At 46.2% G+C, this 21,445-nt stretch overlaps 2 protein-coding genes across 2 annotated transcripts; both read left to right on the top strand.

Annotated features, from left to right (window-relative positions):
• Positions 1 to 3,851: 3,851 nt before the first annotated feature.
• LOC133907759 (uncharacterized) lies at positions 3,852 to 9,776 on the top strand. The gene is made up of 5 exons (XM_062349845.1): positions 3,852 to 3,991; positions 4,124 to 6,245; positions 7,450 to 7,510; positions 7,594 to 7,817; positions 9,252 to 9,776. The coding sequence occupies exons 2-5, from the start codon at positions 4,204 to 4,206 to the stop codon at positions 9,304 to 9,306; spliced, it is 2,382 nt and encodes a 793-aa protein (XP_062205829.1). The 5' UTR covers positions 3,852 to 3,991; positions 4,124 to 4,203; the 3' UTR covers positions 9,307 to 9,776.
• A 4,467-nt stretch (positions 9,777 to 14,243) lies between these two features.
• Positions 14,244 to 21,445, top strand: LOC133907733 (probable GABA transporter 2). The gene is made up of 6 exons (XM_062349814.1): positions 14,244 to 14,598; positions 14,690 to 14,920; positions 15,226 to 15,323; positions 16,585 to 16,771; positions 20,019 to 20,149; positions 20,431 to 21,445. The coding sequence occupies exons 1-6, from the start codon at positions 14,484 to 14,486 to the stop codon at positions 21,055 to 21,057; spliced, it is 1,389 nt and encodes a 462-aa protein (XP_062205798.1). The 5' UTR covers positions 14,244 to 14,483; the 3' UTR covers positions 21,058 to 21,445.

The following is a 21,445-nucleotide window of genomic DNA, read 5'->3' as shown; positions in this document are numbered from 1 at the left end:
CGACCCGGTGCGTGCTTGTCTCGGTGCTCCTCCTTTCGGCCGGGCATAAAGCGGGGCCGAAAGCTGCGTTCGTATGCCTCGGACGCACCATCTCCGGCCTTGGGTGTACAAGCACGAACGCCTTCCTTGCTTATGATGGGAGGAAACGGATCGATTGATGGATGGATTTGGGGTGAATGCTTGCTTAGTTCAAAAATCGATGAATTGTACTATAGGATCACCAATTCTATATCCCCTTGCTTGCTTCCTTCGCTGACCTACTGGCGGTGGATCTTTTTTTACTGGCCCGACCAAGAATACCTACGAGGAACTATGTATGTTTATAGAAGAAAAACATAGTACTAAAATTTGATGATCAACTAGCGCATAATCTCTACTATATTAAGTATGAGTTGATTTCTATGTCATCTATTCTCATATGATCAGGTTCCTCTGCTTTTACCTTTAAAGACAGAGAGACATTAGTTTATGAGGTGTGCTACAGTACAATAACTTTATTGTAGCTAATTTTAATGTACCGCACCGCTATTCATGGAAATCCTAATATGTATTTACTTAGTATGGTTACTGTAGCACAATTGTATGGTTAGATCTTGTCCATCTATTTCCGATCTAATAGCTCATAGCATGGGTAAAATCATGGCATTGATTTTGCTACGCGAAGTCAGATAATTCTCGTCCTTCCATCCTCTTCTCTCATTTAATAAAAAATTTTAAAATTCAAATAATTTACCTATTTTTATCACCACTTTCATCCTTCAGCCTCCTCGCCTAGTTACCGGCTACGGATATATGATCTGTTTTACTAATAAAAATAAATTAAAAAATTAAGATAGAAATTAGCGAATAATATCATCATCTTTTTTTGATATCATATGAAATAAAATTACGATATCGTTTTTAATGTATTAGTTCGGTGACGCTCCAATGGCACATTCACATCTGCATATATTAAGTTTATGCTTGATATTACCGTACTCAATATTTATATTTTCGTTGTAACACATTAACACTTATCTAGTATTCTTTTTTTTTTAAAGCACATACTGCTTTGTTTTTTTAACACCATCTTTACGGTATCCTGAATAGAGCAAACAAATCCTTTCAGGTATCTATTTCCGTAAAAGAACATTTCACCAATTCAGAACAAATTGTGGTGCGTACTTAAAGCTAGCTGCTGGGACAAACAAGAAATTCAACAAAGTAGAGGTTCCAATCACACTGCCTTTTGTTATGTTGTTCCTGACAACCTGTTCTTTCGTTTTTGTTCTCTTCTCCTTTTTGTCAATTCGTCCTGAAAGATATATACGAGCCTAGCCAGGATAGTAGGATTGTTCAGAGCCAAGGGGAGACACCAACAATTTCGCTGCACACATCAAAACGGACGGAGGGAAACTCAGCCGTTGCATCTTACGACGAAGGAGACGCGGAAATGTTTAGGTCCATAGATGCTTTGTTAAGATGCCAGATAAAAAACAATTGTTATTGTAGAAGCAAGGGTTGCACACGTACACACTACACAACTTGGAATAAAAAGGGAGACGTTGTAAGGTGAGCATAGCCTAGTTGGTTGGTTAGAGTTCTTACGGTGAAAACTGCTTATTCGGATTCGATATTCGTATTTATTATTATTAAATCTCAAGGAGAATAATATATGTATACGTGGATAGTTCAGTGGTCAAAAACATTTAATGCTACATTAAGGTCTTACAAAATTTAATGCACTCCAAAAAATAGTCTATGCAATGAAAAATCCGAAAATCGTATAGTCAGGGTTTACAATCGAGTATGTTTCTGTGAGAAAGAGTCTTAATCAATGTGTCCTCAACTCAAAACTTTTGAGAGTGCTCTATGGCATCTTACTTTAGTATTCTTAACGATCAAGCTTCTTGTCAAAATGCCGCTAAAGTCTACTTAGTAACTTGGAATGAAGGAAACGCTGAAATATTTAGGCCCATAAATGCTTAGTTAACTGACATGCAGCCAACATTTAGAAAATCGATGTTCTAGAAGTAAGGACACAGAATTAGAAAAAAAAATGTACTCAACTCACGCACTACGTACCTGCATCTGTTTCTGTAAGTGTCTTTTTTTTTATCATCTTGCACGAAAACTGTGTACAGCTACAAAAGATCATGCCACTCATGTCGAATGGCTCACATGCAAGCTCCATCCGACGTAGTATGACCTTGCACCGTTGCACATGCAGGCTTCCGTGAGATGCGTATGTGGACCAACGATACATGTTGGCTAATACTAGTAGACTTAGCGGCTGTTTGACTAGTTTTTAGAGAAAACTCTATTAAATAGTAGTTTTTAGTTTTTAGGGTAATTTTGTGTAAATGATTTTTTAAATAAACTAGACACTGAGAGCTGAAAAAACTAATTTCTTCTAATTCAATTTCCTTATAAAATCACTTATTCTATAAAATTTATCCTAAAAAACCATTTTTAACTACAAAATCATTTTCCTCACATAATCTAGATCAGAAAGAGTATACCAAACCTTGCCCTTAATTGCAACATTAGCAGGTACTGGGGACATGGGTAACCTAACTTGGCTGAAAATTCATAAGTTAAGATGAATGCAGTAGTCAATTGCATATCTCTGCGGAGAGAGAAAAGAGAGAGAAAGAGTATAATATATCATGAAGAGAATGCGTAACTTATCTTCGAATTGTACAGGTGTTTGACACTACAAATTTCAAGGATATAATGACGTGGATTTGGCAACACCGTGTTAGCTTAACGCTCAGGCTGTATAGCGTATAGCATTTCAATGTGCTTCAGTTAGCATAAGCAGTGCTATTCGGTCATGAACACAAATGTGCCAAATTCGGTAAAACTTACTCCCTCCTATCCCAAATATAAATTCATTTAGATTTATTATAAGTTATTTTTTTAGTTTTGATCATAAATAGCTAAAAAAATCATATAGATCGACAACATAATGTTGATGCTACTAGATTCACTAAAAAACTTTCATAATATATAAATTTTTCTATTTAAAATAATATATTTTTATAGATATTATTATTCAATGTATCATAATAAAAATCGTGTTGATATTTTAATGAAGTTATATTTAGAATTAGAGGGAGTACTTGTGAAGACACACATGTGTCGAAATCTCACTTGGATTCAGTTACCCATAGCACTTTCTATGAGCACAAGGGTCTGAGTAACATTAATATTGTTCTTGAGAGGCTCCGTCGTCTGATAAAGTATGTATATGACACTAATTAATCAATCAACCACCGTAGCGTTTCTCAATTATTCATACAGCTAATAATAACCTAGTACAAGTATCTTAATCTAATGATCAGTCGCTTACACACAATCTGTTGTGAAAGCACTATACCTCCTCCAACTAACACATGCAAGCTTTCACCAATAACCAATTAATTACACACCACACCACACCATATTCCCCTTCTCTAAGCAATCCTATTTAATTCAGATTCCGTTGCGATGATTACATTAATTAAAAATGGAAGAATTACATGCCCAAACGATGGAAACGTGATTAGGACTAATCGCTTAGGTTTTGGTTGGTGATGCTGATAAAGCAGCCGGGCCCGGGAGGAGAGAAGAAACCGAAGGCGCCATTCCAGGTTCCCGCCAGCTGTACGCGCGTGGGCCCACCCCGACCGCTCGCCTCCAGGTGGGCCCGCGCCTTTGACCCCCCCGCGTCAGCAGCGCAGCCAGACCACTCCAAAGGCGGGCCGCAACGCCACGTAACGCCGCCGCGCCCGGGCCCCTGGGGAATTTCTTTATCACAAACAGATCCCTCGGGAGCCCGCGGCTATATAAATAGGTTCTTTCACTTCGCTCCCTCGTCGTCTCCGTTACCACGCACACTGCCGCTCCCGCCGCTCCTACTCTGCTCTGTCTCTCTCTCATGGCGGACTCCTCGAGCCGCCCCGCGAAACCCTAATGGATACCCGGCGCCGCCACCACGCCCCCACGCCGCAGCGAGCTCCGTCGGAAGGTAACCGCCATCCCGCCTCCCTCGCCACTCCACCTCACAAAACCGACAGATCTTACCCCATTCCCCACTTCCACCTCGGAACCCCTCTGATCTGTTCCTCCACCGCCCTAACCCCCTACAAATTTCCCGCAGCTCGTGCAGGATAACGCCAGCTCTTGCCGATCCTGGGTGAAAAGTGGGAAGGTCCTCGCCTCGGCGGGGGGTCGCCCGCCATGGGGAGCGATCTGAAGGAGATGAAGTACAGGCGAATGATTGTGGCGGAGGAGCGCACGCAATGCAGCGAGCCGAGGGGCGCCGACTGGGCCGCGCTGCAGCAGGACCCCGTGGAGCTGCTGCGAAAGCTGGACGAGCTGAGGGACCAGATCACGCGGTCCTGCCATGTCGTCGGGCAGCCGCGGGAGCACCGCAAGGTGAGCCGCCGCGCGGTCTCCATGCTCCCCGAGTCCCCTGAGCCTCCACCTCTGCCGGGGTACCACCGCTCCCGCTATGGTGGACGGTATGGGCATGGCTTGCCGCCGCCGAGCCCGTACTCTCCTCTGCGTCCTGAGCATGGGGAGGGGTATGTGAGACAGTCGAGTGGGCAGTACCGCCAGTTCCCTGGGAGTCAGTGGCAGAACGGTGGGATTGGGCCTGGGAGTTACCATCATTATGCATGCGCCTGTCCGCACTGCCTGCATGGGCAGAGGGCTGCACCGCAAGAGGAGAACATTCCAATGGCGAGGTACTTTGCTGGGCAACATGAATCCTACCGGTTTGAGAGGTCTCCATCTGTTTCATCAGATTATGATCGGAGGTCTGTGGCATCGTCACTGTACTCGCATCGGTCAGTATCAAAGAGGAGGGTGGAGTACTTCAGGAAGAAGGCAGAACATATCTGCCGTCCAGTGGATGGTGCTGCACCCTTTGTTGTGTGCAGTTCTTGTTATCATTTACTGCAGATGCCTATGGAAAAATGCATAGGGAGGAGGCAAAATCAGCTGCAGTGCGGGTCTTGTTGTCAGATGGTTAGTTTGAAGCATGAGGAAGAAAAGGCCATTCCCTTTACACCATCAGCATCCTTATATGTGCCTGAAATGGAGCAAAGCACAAGTGATCAGATGAAACGAGATTCTGCCCATCAGCACCACGAAAATTTCAATTCTGTGTTCTATAACTCAAACGAGCATAGCAGCATGCAAATCAATATAGATTTTGCCGACGATAATTCACCTTCTTCTACCACTAGTCGTGACAGGACTGACAAAGAATGTGGGTCAAGCAGGGGAATTCAGTCAAAAGCAGATGATCTATCTTTCTCTCCAAGCAGGTCTGTAGATGTTGCGAGCCCAAAGGATATATTGTGCGAAAGAGATGCAGACTGTAAGGTGGAGCCTTCAGTAGATGGTCCAGTTAGCCCACACTCTCCAGTTTTAGAAGACAAGCTTGTCGATCCATTGTGCACCCAAGAAAAAGATAACAATGGGGAGGACAAACGCAAGACTTATAGACCCGACCTAACTTCCAAAGGTGAATCCGATGTTAATGATGATGATGAGAGTGTTACTACAGGATGCAAAAAAAAGGGCAGTGAAGATGATAAAGACGCCACTGAAGATGAAAGCTCATGCAAAAATTATGACCAGAAGAGCAAGGAAGATAACTGTTGCGACCTTGAAGATGGTAGCAAAATGCACAAGCAAGATAGTGGGAAAGATGACACTGGAAGCCTCGAAGATGGGAGTGAAAAGTATGAGCGGACAAACAAGAAAGATGATAGCGGGAGCCCTGAAGGTGAAAACATGAGCAAGAAATATGAGAAAAAGAACAAAGGAGATGAAAAACGTGTCCTTGGAGATGAAAGCATTAGCAACTACAATGAAAGCAACAAAGAAGATGTCAATAGTGCCCTCGAATCTGCAAGCAGAAGTGAGACATGTGAAGAATTAAAAACGGATGATGATGGAAAATTGCAGCAGCCATTTATTGAAGATGCCAATTCCCTAGAAGAGAGTGCACCAACAGTTAATGGGCGCACAAACTCTGGGTTTTCTCGTGGTTCCTCTGAGGCTGGGTTAGATGAAGATCAGTCCTCAACTGGTAAGAGTGGGGATTCTTCATTTTTTGCTGGTTTCTTGAAGAAGGGCTTCAAGGACCTTTCTTTGTTTAATCAGTCCATGGACAATGTTAAGGTTTCAATTAATGGTCATCCGATCTCTGAAAGAGCACTTAGGAAGGCAGAGAAGAAAGCGGGTCCTGTTGAGCCTGGTTCATATTGGTAAGTGATTGCTATAGTAGTTATATTGTTTAACAGTTTGCAGTATTTGTTTTAGTTGTCTCTGCATGCATTGGTTTATTCTATTCATTATGAACATGGATTGTCCATCTAAGGCATACCATAATCAGGAGGAGTAAAAATCACGAGTCCATGACTTTTATGTTTAGTCAGAAGAAAACCTGGTCTATCGATAGAAATTATGATTAAGTAAGGACATAGGAAACAAAACAATATGACAAACATTGATTCTAGAAGACTAGTAGCTCCTTTCCGAAACTCCCTTCTAAGTTTCCAGCACATGTTTTGTTTTTACATCTTTGTGTGGATGTGCCTGACCTTGATCATGTTGTTATTGTCTACAGCAATAAGTTGATATGTTCAGAAGATATTTCATATTTGATCACTAGATAGGTCCTTCTTTTCCAATTCCTCTTACTGCTAAGAGGCTCCTAACACTGCTGGAAATCAAAGTCCTGTTTGTGCTGCTAATGCCCCCTCTGAATGCCTGAAGCACGATGCATTACATCATGTAACTTGCATGTTGCTCCTTTTCCCTCCCTATCATTGATTGTGCCAAGCAGCAACAGAGCGAAGGCATTAGCACATCAGTGGCACAAATCCCTGGTTCCTGTCTTTTTGGTGAGGGAACAAATCCTTGCTTCCTGTCACCAATCATGCAAATGTTTTGCTTAGATGCAATCTCGTGTGTTCCAGTTTTCTAATCAATAGCTCCTGTAATGTACTCACACTACGAGGTCCCTATCCATTAATCTGTTATTTTCTTTTTGACGAGCTGAAATGATGCTTGCTAAACTTAAGGTTCAATGGTGGTAAGCATGTAGTAATTCCAATATATTCTTTGCAACTGTGTGAAGTTGATGTTAACATATTATTATTTTCATGGCTAACATTTTGTCAACCTGCTGAGCTCCTTACCTTTAACTTGCATAATCAGTGATGCAGTTTACCTTTAGCTACCTGCAACAATTCGAATATGCATTTTAGCTTGACTAGAGCATTATTTTGACATGAAATACTGGAAAGGCATTGGTGTAAATTAATCTTAACAGTGCAATATCTAGCTGATTAGTTCCTGTTTTAGGTAATTTGATACGGTTCTATGATTAATATTCTAGTGGTGTTTTGGGGATTTCTTTTGTTTGAGATAAGATTAACAGTTCTCTTTCTTCTGTTCATAATGCAGGTATGATCACCGTGCTGGTTTTTGGGGTGTCATGGGGCGAGAATGTATTGGCATTATCCCTGTAAGATGAGTTCTCTCTAAATAAGGCTGGTCTACTGCTCTTAAAAAAATTATGTTCTCATGAATACTTCTGTTATTTTACAGCCATTTATTAGAGAATTCAATTATCCGATGGCCAGAAATTGTGCCGGTGGGAACACTGGTATTTTTGTCAATGGCAGAGAACTTCATCAGAGAGATTTAGATTTGCTTGTAGGAAGAGGGCTTCCACGTATATCTGGAAAATCATATTCTGTTGAGATATCTGGAAATATTACTGATGAAGCAACTGGCAAGAAGCTACGTAGTCTTGGAAAACTTGCTCCCACGTAAGTTTCTTTACATTTTTGACATGTGCTTTTGCTTTTTAAAAGTTAGTTTTTTTCTCTGTCTTGTTATGAATAAAGGTATATCTTTGTTCTTGAACATTCGGCTTCATTTGTTCTACATTCACTTCTTGTCCGTTGCATGTTATTGAAGGCATGAAACTTCTTTATTTTAAAAAAGGAAAAATGGAGTAGGAGCTTCTTGAGGTCTTGCTTCAGAATTCCTGATTTTGTTAAGAGTGAGAATCACTGTAGTTTCTCATGTGAGATGAAACATCTGATAAGTCCCAGAAGGCCAGACTTTACGTGTCTATGATTAAAATTTCCACAAATAATCCGTTGCATTATCTAATTTGACCATTCTGTTCTTGTAAAATTTGTTTCCTCCTTTTTTTTTTTCATTTTTATAGTTTATAATGGCTAATGTTGGTTTATGGTCTGTTTTGAGTACCAGCATGTAAAGCTTCATCTGTGCTCCATCGTATTATTAGTGAGTCCTTTGTGTGCCAGAGCCATGCGCTGTTTTGCATGTGTTCGTGTATTTGCAGATGGTGCAAGCTCGTGTTGCAGGCTGATGTTTGTGCATACGGAGCTATGTCTTCCTGCTGTTCTTTCAGATGTTGAAATAATTGGCACAGAGCATTTATCTTATATATAACAAGTGAATTTCCGGGGGTTACGAGATAGAAAGTTTCACATTTTTGGCCAGTGGCTATAGATTTGAATATTGGTCTAAGCCAAACCAACATAATTGATCCTTTACGAAATTCACTCCTACTTGGAACACAACAGTTGAGCCCCAGTGCATGCTGACCTAGAACTGTCAGATAATTCTCCTAACAAGCTTTCTATCTTATCCTCCCTTGCACATAATCTCCTATATTAAATGGCTCCATTTCCATTTCCCTAAAAGAAAATCTACACTGCAACTGTTCTTCAGGTCCTCAACTCCACTGGAAAGAATTAACTCGCAAATATTTATTTCATAGTCATCACTATGATTTCCTTACAGATTAGAATTGTTGGACCGGAAGGGGCCTGCTCATCCAAAAGCTAGCCATTGAGGCTGGGTCTCCCACACATTTGAACCATACCCTCAATAATCAATGTGGGACTATTCCAACTAATTATCGAACGCAACACAAGTGATATATCAAATCCACTGTAGACATGCATCTGGCTTGCCTTGGCAATTTAGTCAAGTGGTCTGTTTTTCTTTGAAGCCGATTTCTTTATATCTCTGTTCCTGTACGAATCATCTGTGCACAGTTTAGTTCTCTAGTTATTGAGTAGTCCAAGATCCTTAAGCAGTTTGTGCCAATGATTTTCATAGGCCCTGGGTCTAGCAATTCAACTCTTAGCACATGCATGCATTTCTTAATTAGATTGCTTCCCATATGGTCACCTACTTACAGTTATCACCTTTTTATTGAATAGGATTGAGAAGTTGAAGCGTGGTTTTGGCATGCATGTCCCTGAAGAGTTTAGGTAGCTGCCTTCACTACAGGGTCTTTGCTTTGCCAATAATTCTCCCCTCAAAGCTGTCCATTGGGAGGCCAAATCAGTAATTTCTACGGATTGTGATATGATTTCTGCGAACTGTTGGACTGGAGCCTTTTAAGTAGTAAGTACTTCAAGCCTTGGTGCACAGCAAACGGTGGTACTCAAAAAGCCGAGATGACACGATTTTATACTTTTAACTGTCAATAAACTTCCTCCTGCTAATTTCATTCCTTTACTGGAAGTAATGTTTGCAAATGACTTAGTCTAGCAAGCGTCTCTAATCTTACTGCTCTGCCTGTACATGGTATCCCATATCTGTGTTATCACCTCGTCGAAACATTGCCCCACCACAGGCCCAGAAGTATTAGATGTACGAGCAATTATCGGCTTGTAATATATTGGTAGAGTTGTACCTTCCCAAGCATATATATATGTAAATATTTACTCTTGATTCTTGAATCACCTCCTCATGGTATGACCGCTTTCGGCTTCCCTCTGTTCATTTGAAGTGTGAAACGCTCCTGGCTGTACTGTAAATACGGTTGGAATTTTGGTGCCTACCCAGTATTCAGGATCCCGTGCATGACTCTGCAGCTGCACAGGTACAAGCTTTTTTTTTTCTAGAAGGTGCACAGGTACAAGTGTACAACTTCTTATAGCATTAGGTCCCCTATCGCGTTAACTTGCTTTACATGAATATTCGCCCCTTGTAGCTACGCATGGACTCGCTGGCTCATCAACACCTTAATTCCTGAAACTGTAGTCGTGAGCTGATGGAACCAGTTTATTGAGACCACATGTTTCCTTCACACGTACCTGTCATTTCCTGTCGACAACAACGCAATTATGCAAGTACACTAGTGTTCCCTGTCAGGGTTTTAGTTACCGGTCCCCCCGGTAACTGCTCAGTAATTCGGTAAAAATCAGTTGAATTTTATTAAATTTTTGAATTTTAAATTTAAGTTTGGTCGGTAACTGCTTGGATTATAAAAATGGTGCGGATCGAATCGTCCGGTAACCGCGATAAACGAGCAGTTATCGATGATATTTGTAACGGTGCTCGCTGCTAGCCAATGCGCATGCTGCCAGACCAGAATTGATGCTTCTCGTTTGGATGTTGAGCCGTCTGTTGCTTCTTGCCCTGATCGTGGCTGATCTATGTTTCTAACCATCCTGATAAGCCTTTGTCCATCTTGTGCCCGCTCCAAAGATCGCTGTCATTCTAGTGAAGCGACCAACGTTGCTGCAAGAGACTGGATCACTTCGTTGCCAGGTACTCTGTGTCACCGGTTTCCGCGCAGGTCCAGTGCAGATGTGCAATCCGCCTTGTAAAATATCGGCAAGTAAAGGTCAGTGAGATTCTGCCGATCCAGTGAGTTACATCTCCGAGTTTAAAAAACGTTATCGGGTGGAGACATGGTATCGCCTTTTGTCCACGGCTGCACTCTTAGCAGCATGCATGTAGTGCGGATAGACTCGAGATCTTTCGCTTTGTCACCTCCATGTAAGTGCATCGAGATATATGATGTTCCAGACCTCCAGTAAACTGCACTACTAATCATAGTTTTATGCGAATTCGACAGACGGGTCAAGTCCAGTGGAAATATGCGGCCCAATGTCGCTTTTGAGGGATTCTTCTTGGCATGTTCAGGATATCGTTTACCTAAAAGTGGTCGATCCACAAATGAAGTTGTCCGGATATTTCCACAGATGAATCAGCAGCGATGGCTAGCGTACAAGTTAAAGTGTCACGCTTTGTGATTGTCTAGTAAGGAGATCAGTACATCAGGTGCCATGGTCAAGCTCTCTTGACATTCTGTAAAAATTTAATCGAAATTTCTATCTGTTGACAACTTATGATATTATGGACCGCTACCTTTTTATTTTATTACGTTTATAAACATATCGAACTTACAATACTATGTACTTTCAATATAGATCTATATAGCTCCCGAAGCGGAACTGACATCATGAATGCACTTTCATATATCCAATTCAAAATTCACTCGATACACTAAATTTAAAATAGTTTAATTGAAAACGTCAGTTATGTTTCAATTGGAGGGACTGTTTCATAGAAAATTTACATGCAATTGTTCAAATCGATCAGCTATGTCATGATTATAAAAGTTAGAAAGACAGTTAACTCCAAGAACAACATGACATCTCCAGTTAATAGCAGTGTTGTGGAATGTTGGTATGACACTTACCTAAACGAGTACCAAAAGCCTTACTGGCAATACAATGCATAGGGCCCCACACTGCAATACATCAAAAAGCTCCTTGCATTGCATCTGTCTCAAACTAATCTTTTATTATTCCCTTATGCACTTGTGCATCTATGAATGATATCTTGTATGTGTAAGTTCAGTCGATGATTTACTCGGAGATCAGAACACCCGAGCACCGGTCACAAATACTTGTCGTTCTGGTCATATATAAGCTCAAACTTTCTAAACCTGTGACTATCGATACAATCTTAGTTATATTTAGATCAAAAATATGAAAATAACATGTGTTGATTTTTGTTGAAAAATATTTTATTTTGTTGGGTGTTATAACCGTATCATAATAGAAATTAGTGGTCGAACTGCATTTCACAACCCCTGGTATCCATAACAACAGTTATTTGTGATCGGAAACAATGAATGAATCACAGAAGAAGAGAAAGAGAACTAGTTTATAAGAGAATCCGGATCTGAAAACCTCACAACCCCGGGACAACAAAACAATCACAACTCCATAGACGACGCTCACACCAGAAGCACAAACCGAACAACAGACATGACCAACCCAACTCAACTCGCGTGCTAACCAACCAAACAACCCCCTCACATCTCGATCGGCGGAGCCTAGCTCCCACGTTGCACCTCTCTATCCCACAAGCCAGCAGCACGTCGCTTCGGAGGAGTGCGCATTGGACCAACACTCTATCGAGAAGCACCAAACTCAAAGAAGAGCCACCAAGAAGCGATGACGTAGGGGGTGAAACCTACAGAAACCGGCAAAGATCAACACCGAACAACACACAACGACGCCGACAACACATGGCATAACCAATAAACAGTCGCGCCCAACCTAACTCAACTCACGCACTAAACCAACATCCTGAGCAACAAGCCAGCGGAGCCCTGCTACCACGTCAGCAGCAGCTTGGTTGGCGAAACCCTGCTCCCATGCCGAACCAAACCCCCAGGCAGTCAATGGGCACGACGCTTCGGAGGAGCACGCATCAGGCAGCAACTGATATTAGGGACGCCATATGATCTAGAAATGTCGTCACGCCAAACGGAGGCGTAGATGCCAACCTACAAAAGAACAAGGTGCCACTCAACAGCGCAGGAGGGTTTCTGGAGATGACACCTTCAGGAAGGAAGTGACTTCTACGCCGCCGTCACTCGATCGAAAACCGAGGCTAAGTTTTCACCCAGAGATGCCCTCAGGGTGGGAGAGACGTCACAATATCACCTCCAGGGAGGAAATGACGCCTGCAGGTGTCATCGATATTGGCACCACAGATTGCTGGCCTGAGCTTTCGCTCATGACTCTCCACCCCCAACACCTGCACTGAAGCCACGCCGCAACCACCAAAATTGCCGCCAACATGAGAGCACGCTGCCCCGAAAAGCCCCCACAGGTAGCAGCGCCAAAGATGAGCCTTGAGCCACCACCAAGTCGCCGTGCTCCCCGCGAGCCGGAACTGGAGAAAGGAGATAGTTCCGATGAAGGGGAGGAGCAAAGGCGATGTGATGAGGCAAGGAGGCAAGCACAGAGGCCAGTTGCAGCACCATGGAGACGAAGCATAGTACACCAGGCAATAGTAACAGCCCCAACCCAAATCGGGCAGTAGCACCGCACAGACGGGCAGCCACGCAGCCAGGGCACCGTGTCGCCAGGCAGCAGCCGCGCCGCCAAGACTCCGCACCGCTACACCACCAGGCCACAAAGGCGAAGTGGAGGGAGGTGGAGTGCACACCGAGACCGCGCCGGAGTGGCAAGGGCTCGAAATCCTCTGCCACCACCACCCCGGTGCCCACCTGCACGGACCCACGCCGCCGGCCCACCACACCACCACCCTGCTTCCATGGTCATTCCTAGACGCCAGCCCGATTGTGGCGCCCCTACAGGCTGCCACGCACGGGGTCACACGGAGAGCCAGCCGGCCACACAGATCCGACCAACTGTGCACAGGAAATAGGAAGAGGTAGCGCCAAAATAGGGAACACGCCCGCTGGACCCGCGGTCTAGTGCAACCACGAGGCCAACTAGGGGTGGGGTCAAGGGGATGCCCAGGACAGCAAAACCATCCAGCAACGCGGCAGAGGCGCCATCGAGGTGGTTCGCGTTGCTAGCCAGGGCGACAACAAGGGAGATGGAGTGCGAAAATGGCGACCTACTGGTGGAGGAGGAGCCCCACCCCAGGCCCGATGCTCCAGCGCTGAGACACACTGCCCAGCCAAAGGCCACCTTGATCTGCGTGGATCTAGACCATAGGTGACCTGATCTGAGCCACCCAAGCATATCTTGGTCGTCACCGTAGGAAAACGGCCGCCGCGCCAGAGAAAGCAATGCGGCCACCTAGAAACTAAAGGAAAGGGAAGGGAGGGGAGAGAAAGGGGAGGGGAGGGGAGGAGGCGGCTGCCGACGAGGAACAGGCGACCGAGAACCTTTGGGCAACGCGTCCCTATTAACGCCTAAGTGGAGATAGTAAAACAAACTTTTTAAAACAGTGAATTAACAAAGCGGGCACCAACCACATCAATTCTGAGACCGCGGTACTGGCAAATTTGCCCAGATTTCCTCGAGCTGCCGAAACCGATCGCGGCGTGCCCTAGGCCGTAATAATGCGAGCCAAGGACCCAACCCCAGTACCAGTAGGCAGCATAAATACGGGGCCGCGCCCTCCCAACGAAACTCCAAGAGCCAATCGCGCAAACGGAGACCTCCACGGCACGCTCACGAATTCCCGGCCTCGTGAACTCACCTCACCCATCCCCCCCGCGCGCACCGCACCGCACCGTGCAGCGCACGACGCAAAAATGGATTAGCCGCGCTGATTAACCAGCCGGTCGGATTAGGTTCGAGTTTAGATCCACGCCTCGCTCGTGTGCGTGTCGTGTGTAGCGTAGCGCGGCGCCACGGGCAGCGAGCGACAGGGGCACGGCCATGGCGCCCGCCGAGTTCGACGCCGAGGCAGACGCCAACGGCGCGGGCCACGCCGGCAAGTCGCAGCCCGCGGCCGGGGCCGACGCCGGCGCCGCCTTCGTGCTCGAGTCCAAGGGTACGTGCGCACCCGCCTCCCCTCCCCCCCCCCCCCTACCTGCTGATCGATCGGGTTCGCGAATTTGTGATCGGTCGTTGCTGGCTTGCAGGGACGTGGTGGCACGCGGGGTTCCACCTGACGACGGCGATCGTGGGGCCGACGGTGCTGACGCTCCCCTACGCGCTGCGCGGGATGGGGTGGGCGCTCGGCCTTGTCGCGCTCTCCGTCATGGCCGCCGTCACCTTCTACGAGTACTCCCTCATGTCTCGCGTCCTCGACCACTGCGAGGCGCGCGGGCGGCGACACATCCGCTTCCGCGAGCTCGCCGCCGACGTCCTAGGTAAGTCTGTCTCGGCAACCAACCGAATCAACCACCGCCGTCCACCACACGTCCCCCGTCTCCACGTGATCGGTGCATTGCCCCCACTGGCGGAGCACGACAGCGGCATCAATGCCGCGCGCCCGCACCCACTTTTGTCCTTGCGTTTGTGTGCACGACATCAACCGGAGCACCACTGTACTAGCGTAATAGCGTTGCCGCGTTGGTGTCGCCCCTCCTGCTTCCTACCATTAATTAACTTCGGTGCGTTGGTGACCTTGAGGTGGCCGCTACTTGAATTGTGATTTGTTGTGCTTGGTGAGCAGGGTCCGGGTGGATGTTTTACTTCGTGGTCACCGTGCAGACCGCCATCAACACCGGCGTTAGCATCGGCGCCATCCTGCTCGCCGCCGACTGCCTCGAGGTGCTCTCGTTGCTTCCAAGAATCTCATATGCATAAATCTGTTGTGTTCATGCTAGCCTGCAATGTCGGATTAGTTTACTATTCCACTAAGGTGTGCAATGGTGATGTCTTTTTACATGTCGTCTGCATCCTGGACATAGTTCGTTAAATTAGTCCGTACTCTGTAAACTAGGAATATCCACAGACGGTTGCCGTCCCGAATGTGGAAATGCTCGTGTTCATCTGTGTGAATGCAGAGCACGCGATAGATATTGCGCATTTGGCTTCCCAAGTTTGCTCTGGCGTAATGGTTGGCTCTGCTGAGCTGACATGAGTTGCTTCAGGGAGGACCACTCTATTATATGCCCATTGTTGCAGTGACTTAATCCGCACGCAGAGAGTTGATAGGGGATTGACAGTCCACAATAGAAAATTAGGGAAGAGGCTGTTTTTAGACGCAAGACTGACATGCCAATGCTTGGGAGGATTTGAAACATTGCAAATGATGTATGATTGGCATTGCTTGTGGGTTTGTAATATACTAATACCCAAGCATGTTATCTCAATAAAGAAATCTGAACATCGTAACAAAGTCTCTAACATAAGAATATATGTTCATATTAACATGCTACACTTAATTATTTTAGCAGTTTTCTTGAACGTAGTAATATATGGTCTTCAAATTTGATCTAAATATCCACCTGACAAGGTAAGGGCCAAACCATATAGCTGATCACATCACAAAAACAACAAACGAAGTCCTTCCAAGAAGCTGATGTGCCATTTTGAAGTGTTTATCGTTCCGACATTGGAGATTTGAACATGTGGTTGTGTGCTAGGCCGCTACCCTGAATTTCACACTATGTATGCATCGCTGTCAAGATTTACGGCATACCTTTTCTGAGCTTCAAATTGTACGGATGACTGAGATATTTGATCCTTTCAACTTTCAGTCTCTCTTGACCTGAAATTTAAATACTTAGATATAGGAATTAAGCTAAAACAAGAAAGCAGCACAGGCAGAACAGAAGTTGACCACAAAAGTACAGATAGAGTTATTTTTTGTGGCATAAAGGAGTTCACTAGTTGATTCACACCAGTTATATTTTGTAAAAATATTGGAACAGCCATTTACAGTAAGTAAATTTGACTGACTAAAAAAAATCAGTAAAATTGCATAAGTAGTCCTTACTCTATGCCAAGAAAATAAATCATAAGCTGTTTTCAGTTGTCTGCTCACATCATCGGTTGTTTTTTCTAATCTTTCATGGTGTCGAAGCAGATTATGTACACGAGCCTTGCTCCCAATGGTCCCCTAAAACTGTACCACTTCATCATCATCGTGGCTGTCGTGCTGGCCTTCCTCTCCCAGCTACCATCATTCCACTCGCTGCGGCACATCAACTTCGTTTCGCTACTCCTGAGCTTGGGCTACACCATCCTTGTATCTGCTGCTTGCATTCGTGCTGGTATATTCCCTGAACTCTCCTTGACTCCCTGTGTACATAACCCTACTATCTATTATCTTTTTTAGAAGGATAGCAAGAGAATTGCTGATTTTTTTATAGAAGAAAATAATTTGTTAGTTTATAAGGGAAATCAATCTCGAAAATCTCGACGACAATACAACCAGAAACTCCGCAGACGACGCTCACCCAACTCAGTACAACTCGACAACAGACAAGACCAACCTAACTCAACTCACGTACTAACCAAACAAAACAACTATCACTCACATAACTCGGTTGACGGAGCCCTGCTCCCACGCCACACCTCTATGACACACAAGACGGCATCACGTTGCTTCGGAGGAGCGCGCATTGGACCAAAACTCTGTCGTGAGGCACCAAACTGAAAGAAGAGCTGCCGAGAAGTGAGGACATAGGGGTGAAACCTACATAAGAAGCCACCGAACAACGACGCCCACAACACATGACACAAACAACACGCACTCGCGCCCAACATAACTCAACTCGTGCACCAAAACCAACATCTTGAGTAACAAGCCGGCGAAGCCCTGCTACCACGTCAGCAGCAGCTTGGTTGGCGGAGCCCTACTCCCACGTCAAACCAAACCGCCAGTCAGGCAGCGGGCGCATCGTTTTGGAGGAGTGCGCATCTGGCAACAACTGATATTGGGAACGCCACATAAACTTGAAATGCGGTCGCGCCGAACGGAGGTGAAGGTGCCAACCTATAAAAGTAGCTGGAGGCACTGACGGCTCGATACACCCCGAACAGAAGACCCAACCCAGGTGCCGCTACGAGTGCAGGAGGGCTTCCGGAGCCGATGCCTTCAGGAAGGCAGTGACGTCAACGCTGCCGTCGTCCGACCGAAAACCCAAGCAAGGTTTTCACCCAGAGAAGCCAATAGGGCAAGAGAGACACTACAATATCACCTCTAGGGAGGAAATGGCACTTGCGGGCATCATCGACATTGACACCAGCCAAAAGCCGGATTGAGCTTTTGCTCACGACTCCCCACTCCTAAGCATCTGCATAGAAGACACGCCACAACTGCCAAAGAAGTGACGACCGGCACCTCGTGCATGCACCGCCCACCACCAGTAGCCAGTGGGCTCCCCACATGCCAAATCAGGAGAGAGAGAGAGAGAGAGAGAGAGAGAGAGAGAGAGAGAGAGAGAGAGAGAGAGAGAGATCGGCAACATGAGGAGCTCAACGACACCAGAAAGTAGCAACGGTGCGAGAGCAAAACGCCGCCATCGTGGCTGGCCACCACCACCGAGCATGGTACTGGTGACCTCAGCTGTCCAGCAGGGGTGACACACCCATCGAGCATGGTGGGCACGAACCCCACAGCTGGCACCACCACCATGACGATAGCAGTAGCACGCGGCGCCGAGGCCGCACGACAGGCAACAAGCAGTAGCACATAGCGTCAAGGCAGCAACAACAACATGGCAGGCACCGAGGCAGCAGCAACAGTAGCACGTGGTGCCGTCATAGAAACCACGACGAGGACTAAGGCAAAAATAGCCACACGCAACCAGGAACCCCAAGCCCCGGTGCCGTAGATCTAAGTAGCGCGGAGACTGTGACCTCGCAGATCTGGGAAGGGAAGGGGGACACCCGCGCCCGTGCCGCGCACGCCACCGACGTCGCCTCAAACACTAGCTTGTCGCTGATGCCTCATCCGTCTGCAAACAAAGGACATTGGAGGCCTCACGTCGCGACTCCAACCTCGGGACTTCAAGTTGGAGGAGTAGGACCGGCATCAGAGTCACCGGCACCTCACCCAGCCTAAGCCGCACAGGGATGAGGTGCATGCGGTGACGGAGACGCCACGAGGCAAGAACTGACGGAGGAGAGCGGATCCAGTCGGATCTTCACGGATCCCGATGGGGAGGAGCAGATCTGGCCGTTGAAGCGGGCCCCACGCGCGCAGCATCGGACACCGCCGCGCCACCGCACGGCCGCCGCCGCCTGAACCAAGACGAGAGGAGGGAAAGGAAAAGGGAAAGGAGGGAGAAAAGGGAGCCGTCGACTTCGGAGCTGTTGCTGGCAGCCACCATGGTTTCTATGAGGTGTTTGTCAGTGGGCCGCCGTGGAATCGATCCACGTTCTAGAGGTGTTTGGCAGTGGGCGAGTCACCAGATGGGTGACGCGAGGGGGTGGCTTTCCTTCCCTAACCCTACTATCTATTATGAGTAACTTATAGAGAACTATATGGTCCCGTGGAGGAATTAGATACCTAAAAGGCTAAAACACTTAGGCTGGCATATTTGGGGAGTTAGATGCCTGAACTCCACCTGGAGTACTTTCGGCGTGATTTAGTTGTTCCACTGTCTACTGCAGAGGAAACAAATATTCTGGGAAGATGCTATTTTCAGCCCAGCTATTCAGTTATGCTTTGATGCGTCATTTGCCGTCATTTGCATAATCTCACTTGCGAAACACAACAATGTTGGTTAGAAGATGCCGGTTCCCGGAAAAACGCAGCGTTTACAATCATCACTGACAGGAATATCTAAAATATCAATAGTCTCACACGGGAATGCGTTGTGTGATTTGAATTGAGAATTAAGGATGGTTTTTGGAGAACACATAATTAAGAAGGCTCAGGTCTAATATGAATTATTAATTGTAGCTTAGTGTTTGTTAGCTGTACTTCACATTTTTAAAGTTTTGTCACAGATATCTCTAATTTTTATTTATTTGGGAGTTCGTAGCTCAGGTTTTTCTTAACTAATAAACAGATTAACCCTTTTGAAATATCTCCGTGCATTCGTCTTTCTTAGGTCACATGTCTCCATCACAAGAAATCAGAATATTATTGTCCAAGTGCATGGGAATATGAATTATTCTGGTTCACAAAAGGCATGAATTGATACAAACTCACATATGTGGTTCCAATTTGGGGCGCGAACTCGACAACCAGCAACAGTGCAAACTGCAAAAGTAAACCAGCATACTACAACTGTACTGCCTTCTAGGATTCTTTTGGCTCAGAATTGAGAATTAAGATTACTCATGGTTATAACTTGTGTATTATCAGAATTGAGAATTTAGAATAATGGTTAGAAGTCCCAAAATTAGAATTGGCTTCGCCCATGTGTTTCAGATTTTTTTTCCTTCTACTTTTAGGTTTTGTTCTCAAGTGGGTAAAAGCTGTACTCTATGGAGATCATTAGCATTCCTAGAGTCTGTTTAGTACTTCGTTGTACTTGTGTTTAACTATGTTCTCATTCTTGGCAGGCTTTTCTATAAACGTTCCTGCCAAGGACTACTCGCTAAGCACGTCCAAGTCCGAGCAGACATTCAACGCTTTCCTATCCATTTCCATCCTTGCCTCAGTTTTCGGCAATGGCATACTGCCTGAAATCCAGGTATTTAACACTGCAACTTCGGAGCAAATATACACTAAGCTACATTGACATGATCAATTCTTTGTCTTGTGAGAAAATCGAATTAACCAAGATATATCCATATCTGCATTGCCCAACACCACTTTGTCTGGAAACGGAGAGTACTCAAGTTCCAAACAGCATGATAATGGGCTATGGTAAACTTACATACCGGGCTGGTCTCATTGTGCATCGAGCTTGCATCAAGAGGCCATAAAGGAAATCGTACTGCCAGCCCAACAAATTTGAACTCGTTTCTGCAGGCGACGTTGGCGCCACCGGCGGCGGGGAAGATGATGAAGGCGCTGGTGCTGTGCTACTCCGTCATCGTCTTCACGTTCTTCCTCTCGTCGATCACTGGGTATTGGGCCTTCGGCAGCCACGTCCAGTCAAACGTCCTCAAGAGCCTCATGCCGGACTCCGGACCGTCCCTCGCCCCGACGTGGCTGCTCGGCGTCGCCGTCCTCTTCGTGCTCCTACAGCTCCTCGCCATCGGCCTCGTCTACTCCCAGGTGGCGTACGAGATAATGGAGAAGAGCTCGGCCGACGCTGCGCGGGGTCGGTTCTCGCGCCGGAACCTTGTCCCGCGGCTGCTGCTGCGGACGCTGTACCTGGCCTTCTGCGCGCTCATGGCGGCCATGCTGCCCTTCTTCGGCGACATCGTGGGCGTGGTCGGCGCCGTGGGGTTCATCCCTCTCGACTTCGTGCTCCCCGTCCTCATGTACAACATGGCGCTAGCGCCACCGAAGAGGTCCCCGGTCTTCATCGTCAACACGGCCGTCATGGTCGTGTTCGCCGGCGTCGGGGCCATCGGCGCCTTCGCCTCCACCCGCAAGCTCGTGCTCGACGCCGGACAGTTCAAGCTCTTCAGCAATAGCGTTGTCGACTGAACTTTGAACGTATCTTGAGTGGTACACACGTACGTACGTGCATATATAGTTGTCGCATCTAGGTAGCTAGGTGTGGTATTGTTGCTGTGGTTAGTGTATACGGCTATAGGATTATAGCTAGGCGAATCATAAGTACGTACGCGAAAACCCCCGCGCGGGGAGCAGAACACGCCAAACAACGGTGGATCGATCGATCGATCGATGTGATGGCTGAGCTGATCGATGGCAATAATCAATATATCCCTGCAGTTGTCACGTCAGAGTAATTAGGAATGTAGTACTACTATCTGATGCCGTTTAAGGCAGGGGTTAGGAGAGGGTCCTGCATGCATGGATAGCATGATGTAAGAAAAGAAACGGTCAAGCCAAATAAAAGTTTGGACTTCTA

Source organism: Phragmites australis, chromosome 2 (assembly GCF_958298935.1).
Source record: "Phragmites australis chromosome 2, lpPhrAust1.1, whole genome shotgun sequence".
Classification (NCBI taxonomy): domain Eukaryota; kingdom Viridiplantae; phylum Streptophyta; class Magnoliopsida; order Poales; family Poaceae; genus Phragmites; species Phragmites australis.
Note: the sequence above shows the minus strand (reverse complement) of the source record. Positions and strands in the feature narration are given on the sequence as shown.